The sequence below is a fragment of the Colossoma macropomum genome, unplaced genomic scaffold (assembly GCF_904425465.1).
Source record: "Colossoma macropomum unplaced genomic scaffold, Colossoma_macropomum, whole genome shotgun sequence".
NCBI classification, from domain to species: Eukaryota; Metazoa; Chordata; class Actinopteri; order Characiformes; family Serrasalmidae; genus Colossoma; species Colossoma macropomum.
Genome location: NW_023494802.1, coordinates 37,073,947 through 37,086,017, shown reverse-complemented (window position 1 = coordinate 37,086,017; position 12,071 = coordinate 37,073,947). Strand labels below are relative to the sequence as shown.

At 42.5% G+C, this 12,071-nt stretch overlaps 1 protein-coding gene across 1 annotated transcript in view; it reads right to left on the bottom strand.

Annotated features, from left to right (window-relative positions):
• LOC118823005 (collagen alpha-1(XXIV) chain) overlaps positions 1-12,071 on the bottom strand; it is a 163,152-nt gene that overhangs the window by 126,033 nt on the left and 25,048 nt on the right. Inside the window, exons 3-4 of the mRNA XM_036592365.1 lie at positions 10,237-11,546; positions 594-647 (exon numbers count right to left, since the gene is read on the bottom strand). Of these exons, the coding sequence (XP_036448258.1) occupies positions 594-647; positions 10,237-11,546 (1,364 nt within the window). The remainder of the gene's footprint in view (positions 1-593; positions 648-10,236; positions 11,547-12,071) is intronic.

The window sequence follows — 12,071 nt, the reverse complement described above, 5'->3', positions numbered from 1 at the left end:
AACATTCTGACCTCCTCCTTGTTTCCAGGCTCACTGTCCATTTTATCAGCTCCACTTACTATATAGGTGCACTTTGTTAGCCCCCTTTTACCCTGTTCTACAGTGGTCAGGACCCCCATGGACCCTCACAGAGCAGGTACTGTTTGGGTGGTGGATTCTCAGCATTGTTGCCGTTTTTCAGTTTTTGGACTATTAATAACTGATATGGCAGTCAGCAAAGATCATATTACAGAAGAGAAGTGATGAAAACAGTTCCAGGGCAGGTTAGTGCCTCTCTCTCCCCCCTTCTCTCTCTTTTTCTCTCCTTTGTCTATTCTTTTCCTCTTTATCACCTGTTTCTTTTCATACTCCTTTTGTGTCTTTTCCTTCCTCACTCCTTTTTTTCTCTCTTTCTTCCTCCCTTTCCGTATCACTCATTCCCATTCCCACTCATTCCCAATGCTGTAATACACGTGAGTCCAGAATTATTAACCCCTCAGAATCAGTACTGGTCAAAAAATGTTCCAGATCAGTCAAACCCTGAACATAATACAGGTCCATGAGATACGAACATGACAGCACAACCCAAAATGAGGAACAAACAGAGCACCTACCCGTGGCCCTCTCTTTCCTGGTGGCCCAGGGAGACCGGGAGGACCTGGAGGACCCTGCAAAACAGAGAGAAAAACAAAGAAACAAAGTGAAGAAGCGAGCAAGAGAGAGGATCATAAGAAGGAATGAAACACAGAGGAACAGAACAGTGGTTAGTCAAAGAGCTTTTCTTCTAGTCTACAACAGGCTGTTTGGGGTGCCCCCCAGGCCCACTATTGTAGACCTCAGATCCACTGAGTAAATCAAACCTCATGTTGTCTGAACCAAGGCTGTGTTTCTAACCCCCACAGGAGCAAATCTGTCCACGACCCATCATGCCTGCTTCACTCTGTGCCTACATGGTGAAACTTCTGCACAACTTTATCAGCTTAAAACTTACATGAAACTGTATTTCACCTGCGCCGGACAGTGTAAAGCCCCCTGTACTGCACTGTTTTCATACACACTTAAAAAAATGATGGTTCTTCAAGGGTTCTTTAGTAAAAAAAAAATGGTTCTATACGGAACCATTTTCCTCACTAAAGAACCCCTGAGGAATCTTTTTAAAAGTGTAATTAATCACAACCTCTAAACTTTGTGAAAGAGGTTTTGTGATGCAGCTCATCAAAATGTATGTCAGATGAGATCATTTCAACCAACTGACACCATGAGCAAGAAAACAAAATCGCATGGTGTCTTGAACAGCTGGCAAGGAGGTCATTCTGACTTCAATCACCTAAGCCAGAACAACAAACAAGCGCGAGTACGGTGTAGCGGAACGCTGCTTATTTACTGGCAACCAGCTACCTTACCTAGCAAGCTAACTGAAACATAAATCCTGCATATTAGTGGAAAAATCACATTCACTGCATGTGTTTATTTTTAAGAGGCTTTGGGTAACTTTGTAAGTTGCATGGAAATTATGTCCAATGCAAGATGCAACCTGCAGCTAGTTGAGCCGGCCTAAGCAATTCCACCTCTCTGCGTTCATTCGCGATTCCTCCCAGCCTGCTCTATCCGTTTCTTCTGCTCAGAGCACCAGCAAGGAGACAGAGCCTGGAGCGCACATCCCACCACATGCTCCAGGTCAGAGTGCAAGCAGCTCAGCAGGAACGCTGTCTTTTTACCCACTCGCTCGCAGAACAAGACTGAAGCATTTTCTGGTGTATTACCTGCAAGCAACAGCTTGTTTTTATAAAGAATAAACTACTGAAATAATAATATTGAAATAATAATTAAAGGCCGTTTTATTACAGACCAAACAGCCATACTAGACCTAACAGTACTGCTTCTATTATAACTACTCATAAAAATTACAGAACAGCAACTACCTCGTCTACAAACCTCAATTTTAAAAAAAAACCTGCGATAGCATTTGAAACACACATAAAAACAAATGCTTTACACTGTCTGGCGCAGGTGAAATACAGTTTAATGCAAGTTTTAAGTGTTTAGTAAATTCTGTTTGACCTGTGTTAAATTGAAAATGGTACAAAAAATTATATTTTGATGTTTTACCTTATAAACTGTATTGTTTTCTAAATACATGTTTATTTTAAATTTGGTACCTTGAACACGTCCCACAGCGGTTTATTATGCAACCAAGCCGTTGTAACACAAGCAGAATGTGGCTTTCTGTTGTCATTTTGAAGTTAACATGGACGTCCCTGAAAAAACATTGTCTAAAGGGAATTATACAACAGTTAGTTCCGGCCACACAAGCTGATTGGTTGTGAGGCGTTCTAAATGTGCTGTTATTTTGCCATAACATCATCATTTTTTCACAAACACTGTATCACTCCACTGAGACGTCGTTGCTAAGCAACGGCTTTGACAGTTGTAGGAGACGCTCGAGCCATTTGAACGTTTTTACTTCTTACTTTGCCACAAACAGAAAATGGACACTTTTAAGATCACATTTGACCGACAGCCGATTTGGTCAGACTCTGAAGATGAGACGTCACTAAATTCCCAAACTGTCATCACCACTGAGCAGCTTTTCAGTCGGCAGCTGAGACAGAAGAACAGCTAAACAACCTGGAATCAGCCAGAAATGAACCCAATACCATTCGCCAAACTAAATGGGCTGTAAGATGCTTTACAGACTGACTGGAACAAAACAACATTAATACTGATCTGGCAAAAACTGACAAAACTGAGCTGAACTTGATATTGCGGCAGTTTTATGGCTCAGTCTGATTTGGTCAGACTCTGAAGATCAGACTATGCGGTTGGCGAATGATATTCAGTTCATTTCGGGTTGATTCCAGGTTGTTTAGCTGTTCTTCTGTCACAGCTGCCGGCTGGAAAGCTGCTCAGTGGTGATGACAGTTTGGGAATTTAGTGTAAGGAGCTGGAGAACAAACTGCCGGCTGAACAGTGAGTGAGCGGAGTTCGTTACTCTGACGTAACTACAAGCTGCTTGTTAAGGAACTATAATTTGGTGTAAAAGAACTGCGAACATTAAAACATTAAATGCCGCGTTCACGGCCCAGTTTATTAATTTCTTACTTTATTTATTTAACTGTTGTATAAAAGCAATAGAACACTTGAGGTCGTGTATTATCGCGAATAACATCACCGATGTGATTTGCCATAGATCATCACAGTCATGATGTTATTTTGCGATTACACACTCCCTCTCGTGTTCTATTGCTTAAGCATATGTTGCTCCAAAATGTGTACATATCTTTCAGTGTTAATGGTGTCTTCACAAGTTACACACACCACGGGCACTAAAACCACCTGACAGCATGACAGTGGTTTTTGCACTTTACACTGGTAACAATCTGGATGGTCCTTTTCCTTTTTGGCCCAGGGAACATGACGTCCATTACTTCCATAAACAATCTTAAAGACTGATGGTTGACAGACCACAATACACGTCTCCACTGTGCATCACTCCGTTTGACGATAAGCTTGTGCTCAGAGAAGTCAGCAACATGTTGTTGACATATGATTTCCGCTGTGCATAGTACAGCCTTAACTTCCATTTGTGGATGCAGCAGACAAACCGTGTTTATTAACAAGTCTATGGCAAAAAATATTATATCGCAATACTTAAAGACATTTTCACGGTACTACAATACATATATTTTGGCACACAGACAAAATGCACCAACAGTAACACATTTAAAAACTACAATGAAAAACTATGAATGCAATGATTTCTATTTCGCTCTTCTCACACAATGCACTAAATCCAGCTCAACAGGACTAATTACGCTCAAGTAATGAAACTTGCAGCTGTTCGGTCTTTTATCGATTTTATCAACAATATGCTCAGAAAAGTGTTTGGTTGATCACAATACCAAAATTTATCACAATAACATTAAAATATCAGTGCCAGGATAATATTCCCCACACTATTACACCTCTACCAGCCTGGACTCTTGGGTTGGGTGAATGGATTCATACTGTTGGCATCAAATTCTGATCCATCCGTGTGTCTTAGCAGAAATCGAGATTTGTCAGACCAGGCCGTGTTTTTCCAGTCTTCAACTGTCCAGTTTTGCTCAGCCTGTGCCCACTGCAGCCTCAGCTTTCTGTTCTTGTTTGATCAAAATGGAACGCAACGTGGTCTTCTGCTGTTGTAGCCCATCCACCTCAATGTTTTGATGTGTTTGATGTGTTGTGCATTCTAAGATGCTGTTCTGCTCACCACAACTATCTGCTTAGGCTCTATAGTTACCGTAGGTGTATTTGGGTTACTGTACACAGAGAGTTGTGCGTGAAAATCCCAGGTGACAAAAATCCTCTAACCTGCCTGTCTGGCACAAACAATCATACCATAGTTGAAACCACTGAGATCACATTTTTTTTCCCATTATCATGGTTGATGTGGAGCTGCTGGTCCATATCTGCATGATTTTACGCACTGCACTGCTGCCACACGATTGGCTGATTAGATAATTGCATGAATGTGCAGGTCTACAGGTGTTGCTCAGTGAATGTGTTTTTATTAGTCCAAATTCAAACACTGAAAACAGACTTTTAATAATAAGTCTCAGTGAACGGGAGCGTGAAGTGTGGACGGGAGGCTAAAACTTGGAGAAAAATTAAAAACACTCAACCTAGTCTGTGTGCATTAGCAGCCCTGATAACCTTGTAGCTTAGCTGAGCACTTTAGACCAACAGTGTCAAAATGCAGAAATCACTTCAGCCAGCACAGCTGTTAAACTAAAACAGAATCAGCTGAAAAAAAAATTAATGCACTGTTTTTTACTTTTTACCGCATCTTAATACGATATTAGTATCTCACTGTGCTGAGAACAGAGAAGGCCATCTTTTTAAGCGATGTTCTCATAGCTTTTTATTTTTTGGGATGCTCTATTTCAGCATGCACTATTTGTATTTCCATCTTTCAATCACGTCATGTAAATAAGACAAAAACACAACTGTTTGGTGACAAAACCAAGAACACCAATGGCTTCTTCCAAACAATATCCACTCTGCACAGCCCACGCCACCACAAAAATAGGCCATAAACCATCCCATTAACTGTGCATTAGCAAGTCAGTCATTAGCCACACGCTTGGCTTCAGAATAAAGCCAGTGACACACAGCCAAAGCTTCTCTTGTTAAATAAAGCTGATTCATTTATAACAAACAGCCTTTTATAGCAGCTCTTTAAAATGTTCCACTTCCAAAGGAGCCTGAGAAATTGTCAATGTGTTTAACAGAGCCCAGATAGAAGACAAGTGCAAAGCACATTAACAACAACAATGGAACTTTAACGGCCCCTAAAAGTATGCAGATGACCTTTTAAATACTCTAATATCCAAAAATACGTGACTGCATGTCAATTCTGGGCACAGAGTTTGGTGATTTAGCCATGTGGATTTGATACTGTGTTTGGATTGATTAGCAGAAATTATGAGAAGGTTTTTGGTCGGATTCAGCTGCTGACAAATTCCTGCTTTGTAACCCAGGCTACCGCTGCTTCTATGATTTCATTATTCATTAGTACACAGAGCACATCTGCACATCTCTTGGAGCAAGTAGGGCTAAGACCACTTATTAGTAGGGCTGAGTGGTACAATCGTAAAAAGGTCTAACATGGTTTTTAAAAAGTGCTGACGGTATTTTAAAATTACGAGGCGTCAAATTTTCACCTATTTAGATTTTAGAGAGTTCATTGATTTGTGTTCACTGATTGACCACTGTCTGCTGGAATGGGAGCTCACCAATAGGTGGCGCTGATAGAAAAAGAGGGGAAAAATCAGAGACAGAAAAACTCTAACATGGTATTTAAAAGTGATGACGGTATTTCAAAATTGCGATGTGTCAAATTTCCACCTATATTTTTTAGAGAGTTCACTGATTGGTGGAATGGGAGCTCACCAATAGGTGGCGCTGATAGAAAGTGGGGAAAGATCAGAGACAGCAAAACTAAGCATGATAGCAGCCAAGCGACGGCTAAGAGCTCCATGCACCACAGAACTTTTGATTTCGGCTTTCAGTCTAAAGGCCAGGACGCACTGAACGTGACACGAATAAACAACACATAAATCTACATATGACTACAAAACATGCTGGTTTCACTGATATTTATTCTACTACTACACGACTACGTGATGTTTCCAACACTCTTTTTAATCAGTCCAGTCCAGCTATTCACCATAACTGAATGGCAATCAATACGCATCAGAATTTCACTGTTTAATAAAGCAACATAAGTTGGGAGCTCAATTTACTTGGCACTGATCAAGGTCAGGGGTCATTAACACACACAGTGCAAGTAAAGGTGCTATTAAAGAAGCATTACATTACATTTATAAGATTAGCCTATAAACCAAACCCTATTTTAGTACTTCTTTAACAATAGGGACGCACTGATTATTGCTGAATGCTTATTTACGTCGAATATTCGTTTCTATTTTGATCACACTGCCCAACTCATCCTGCCCTTCTTCTGCACTGTAGTGTTTATGTGTGTTGGCATGTGTGTGTGTGGATGTGTGTGTGTGTGTAAACTGGAAAGGAGTTTATAGACACACATCTGGAAAGGAGGTTATCCAACAGAACAGAAAACAAAGAATGTTTCCGAGCCAGCTGTGTGTTCCTCAATCTCACTGCTACACACACAAACAAACACACACAGCCAGCGCTGTGGAAAGTCTTAGACAGCAAACGCGCTCAGAGCCCAACGGATGGACTACGAGATTAATTCACTCATTTTCAGAGATTCATAAGCGATAAGTGATACGGCAACTCGGCTATTTCTCTGAGCATGTGGCCGAGTAAATGAGCTGCCGATGTTAAACGTAAAAACACCAGTTGTTCGTTCACACGTCGTGTGGACATTTCAGAACGAATGGACCAGCAAAAACGGATCAACTTCAACTGGAAACAGTTTTTTTTGCCTATCATCCATTATGAGTAGGGCTGTCCCCAACAGCGTTTCACTGGCTTTGAATACTTGTTGGTATTTCCAAATGAGTACTCTACTAAAAGTCAGGCAGAACAGAGGCGTAGCCAGGGAGTGACCAGAGTGACCAGTGCCCCCCTAGAATGAAGCACAGCCTATCTGCAGCTTATCTATATGAAATGTTTTTATCTTAAGTTTGACATCGCACTGAAAAGTGATTTTATTTAATTTTATCTATTCAGTTATATCATTTCCTCATAAATTACTAGAAAGCATAACATTAACAGTTTTGTCTTTCAGTTTACTTTTGGTAATAACTCAGATTTAGGTATGCACAGAAAAAAACGCATCACTTTTTATTTTAGTTGGGTCATTTTAATACTAATGCTATTTGACACCTATTTATATTTTAGAGAGTTCACTGATTGGTCACTGATTGGTGGAATGAGAGCTCACCAATAGGGGGCGCTGATAGAAAAAGGGGACATCAGAGACAGAAAAAGTACAACATGGTTTTAAAAGTGATGACAGTATTTCAAAATTGTGATGTGTCAAATTTCCTTGTGTTTATATTTTAGAGAGTTCACTGATTGGTGGAATGGGAGCTCACCAATAGGTGGCGCTGATAGAAAAAGGGGACATCAGAGAGAAAAAAACTAAGCATGATGGCAGCTAAGCGATGGCCAAGAGCTCCACGCACCACAGAACGTTTGATTTCGGCTTTCAGTCTAAAGGCCATGACGCACTGAACGTGACACATAAATCTATATATGACTACAAATGTATTTTACATGTATTTTATATTTTTAAACCAACAAAACATGTATTTTGCACATGACTCGAAGCTACTAGTCCTACATTTTAACACTAATGCTATTTTTTCCCTAGCGGTCTCCCACCCATATACAGTCATTGGGGCTTCCCTGGCCAAATTTCTAGCTGCGACCCTGAGGCAGAATCCCAGCTGCTCACGTGCCGTATGTCTATATATATATATTTTTCCAATACTGAGCATTTTCTTTTCACAGCTTTTAAGAGTCATGTTAGACCCTGAGGGTGTAACGAATTAGAGTTATCGTTTTTTATCATCATCACCGTTTTAGTTTTAGCTCATTATAGTTTCTTTACTTTATCATGTTATTTTATTTGGCTAGTCTGTCGTTTCCTTGTTGTGGACAGCAGCAGTGCAGGCGACACACAGGCCATATTAAGTTTAGTCATAGCTGAGCTACAAAGAGTGGACGGGAGGACTGAGGAGCTTTTGGAGCTACAGGCTCGGATGACCGACCGCTCTAGAAGCAGCTAGGCTTGAACTTCACCCCCATGCCAGACACCTCAACCTGGGAGCTCCCATGATGGCCAGTGTTCCGTTTCTTATTCAAAATTAGTTTGTGAGTTCAGACCATGCCTTCAACATGGTGGTGGTAAGAAGGAAAACTGACTGGGGGGAGAACTCTGAGAACTAATGCTGGAGCTCTGGGCAGCTTTTGCCTGTAGCTAGAAGGCCAGCAGGACTGACGTAGGACTGAGGAACAGGGAGGAGATGGGGTGGTGGTGGGATTGCAAACCCTTCGTCACAGGAACGGAAGGTGAGGATGTGAACTTATAGGGCATTAGATTGGAAAAAGGAGGAGTTTCAGGCATGTTCCTCCACCCAAACTTCAGTTATAACATAACTACAACCTAAATTTCTAGTGTATTCAATTAGAAAAAAAAATAATTTATTCAGTTTTTAACATTTTCCATATATTAACCACAACTGTTTAGGCCAAAATTAGGTGGTTTGATAAAAAAGACCACTGAATACTAAATAAACAGAGAAACGAACACCAAATTATTCAGCCAGCCCTGATTATAAGTGAACGACTTTTTTCTCCTGAAAAGTTACTCTTGGAGATATGAGGTTTTGTTCCAAAAGCAATGATTTAATGATCTTGTTTGCAAGTTTCATCTAATCAGCCCAACAGCTAAGCTTTTAAATCCACAAACACCTGCACTGCAAGCGTAAACACAACATAAAAGGTATTTAGGTCAATACGAAGGAGGTTAAATTAAAAAGATGAACGCGACTGGACTGTTGCGCCTGATGAGATCAGTTTAGCGAAGAGTGGAATGCACCATGCAGTGCCAGCAGAGCGTGATTAGGGTAAAGTCCAACAAAAACACAACTCCTCATCTCACATCCAGCAGATCCCCTCACACTAAACACATTAACATAACTGTCACCTCCTGTTTCAGCACCTACCGCTTATTATTCTGATCAGTGAGGCCTACAAAATGAACAGAACATCATGAGGAGTGTTTCTATTACAAGAGCAACATCATGTTCCTATTGCAGGCCCTTGGGATCACCCAGTTCTTGGCTGTCGTTGGCCGATTATCTCTAATGCTAGCAGAGCGATGGAGTCTACTCTGGAATCGGGCCTTGCTGTATCTCACTGACCTCTGGTCCAAGTAACCCAGAATACACACAAGTAAACTAGCACAGTCCAACGATAACACAACATCATGGGTTTATTTGGTTTCCTTTGCTATATATAGAACCAGCACAGTAAAGCATGCCTTGTTTCAGTCTACAAAAGAGTGTCTTGTGAAAGTTGTTCTTGGGTAAGGGCTTGTGGGAGAAGAAAAACTCATTATTGTGTGATTTTAAAAGACCATTTCGGTTCTGAAAGTAATACGCTTTACTGTTTTGCAATTAATATGATATTATTATCAATACCAACTTACCGTAGACTCTTCACAGACATACAAAGCACACATCGGTAGCAATTTAAAAGACAGCAGAATGAGATTTACTTATTTTTCTTGAATGTTCTCACTATCCCTCCTGTCTCTTTTAGTGAAAACTGATTTTTCCTAATTCTGGTTAGCAAGGAATTTAGGTGCCAGTTTAACGATGTGCAGCACAAATATAAACGAGTCTTCCAAAATCACTGGCAGTGTTTCACAAGGAAAATCGTGTTATTTTAACCACCTGTTGCTCCAGGAGCAAAAAGGAAAGACGCTTGGACAAGACCGACTTGCTTCTTAAATCAGCACCTACAGCTGCCAAAACATTTCCATCCTTCCCCCCGATTCACTCAGCGAAGCTCTTAGAAACACAGCCAAGTGCATAAAGCACTCAAAGAACCTCTAATGGCGATAAATTAGCTTGGATACTTATGCATTGTAATTTGGCTAATTTCTCATGCAGGCCTTTGCTCCAGCTTGCTGTGGCACAGTCCTGAGCTTTGGAAATTGCTGCTTCAACTCACACAACACATAAGCTGTCAGATAAAGAATGAGACACTCACCGGTGGACCTGGATCCCCTTTCAGACCATCAAAGCTGTCATATTCTAAGAAATAGTCTCCTTCCTCTAATCCATACTCGTATCCGTATCCCTCCGAGTCTCCTGTGTCATACAGCCGTTCCTCATCATCCTCCTTGGATTGCTCTAGCTGATTGTGGTCACTGTGTTGCCTGTACAAGGTCGCACCATTCACTTTCAGCTGGGTCTCCATTAGATCGTCGCTGGGCTGCTGCGTGCTGCCGCCATTCCTCAGGGACTCTTTCAACTGGCTCTGCCTGTCTAAAGAGATCAAGTCTGGGGTAGCCCGAGTAGCACGGGGCCTTCCCAGCGGCCGCTGGTCCTCTGTGTCGTTCTCCCTTAGAAGTGCCCCCTCATGTGGAAGGGTGCTGGTGGTAGTCCTTGGTGTAAGATCACGAGATTGCAGTGGGCTGAGTGGACTTGGAGATGGACTAACACGTCTAACGATGCTGTTGCTCAGTGCATCCCAAAAGGAAGCACTTGTAGAGCGAAACTGCCCTAAAGGGTTCCCAAGAGTGGAGCTGGTGACCTCTGCTAAGTTCTGAGTATGTGTTTCTGAAGGGGCAGGAGAAGCAATGGGGGTGGTTACAGGGGACCCTACAGAGGGGGACACTGAGCGTAACAGGGACATTGTGCTTGTCAAGTGCGATCGGAAAGTGTCTGCCAGTCTGCAGTGTTTTTTAACATAGTCGCAGTAATGCGTCGCGACCTGCGCTGACGGATAGATCTCAAATTGGCACAGAGAACCTTCAAACTGCGGCGCTCTGGAGCTCATCCTCCCCAAGGTCACCCAGCCGTCCAAGCCCATGGTTCGTGGCCTGGTGAGGGTCTCTTCACTGTACTGTAAGCCCCCGCAGTGGGCATAGAATGACACAGAACGTGGGCGTACCGCAACTGCGAACGAGTGCCATTGCCCGTCCTGCGCCTCGAAGCCAAAGTAGACAGATGCCTTCTCACCCGTGTACACCACCACCCGGCCAGGCAGCAGTTGCAGGCCAAACTGCAGCCGGTCAGCGCTGTCCCGCACGCTGAACAAAAAGGCATTCCTGACTTGCTGGGAGCTGACGCTCACCACAATGGAGAATTCCTTCTCCACGCCTGCCGGAAGGAGACCCACCACAGGGGCCTCAATGAGGGTGTCTCGCCCCAGAGTTACCCCGATCCCAGTGGGCAGGATGGAAAGAGATGGTAGGGAGGGAACAAGGGGTGGGGAGGACGTGGAGGGGGTCACCCAGGAAGAGTGTGTGGCATCTCTGCGATTGGACAGGCCCAGCTGGAGAATAAGATCTACACCTGAGACAGAGAGAGAGAGATTCAAACAGGAGTTTAAGGTCAAGCAGGTATTTGATCTTTGCACATTGAACCACTTACAGGGAAAGAAAAACAGTCACTGAACTAGGGGTATGACTTCAATTGTCTGTAGCGTAAATAATCCCTGCCTTTTTGGCCAGAATTTTTCTCAATATGCTTTGGTATCTGCTGTGCTGACATCACAGTTTACCCAGAAGACCTTGCATGCAGCCTTTAAGAGCAGCTGGGGTCCAGATGAAGGAATGAGGAGGAGAGAACAGAAGAGGAGTGGAGGGCAAAAGAGCAGAAGCGAACACAAGTCCTCAGGCTGGGACTGGTAAGTTACATCAAGAGCTGTCTTTATAAGAAACTTGGAACAGAAGTGCTGATCCAGGATCCCCCATTCGTACAGATTTCAGTCTGAAACAGCTAACAACCTAAACTGGCCCTGAAACTTTACCCTTACTGTGACAGACTATTTCAGACTTGTTGATTTAGAACCAGCCAAGATTCAGTGAACATACTCAA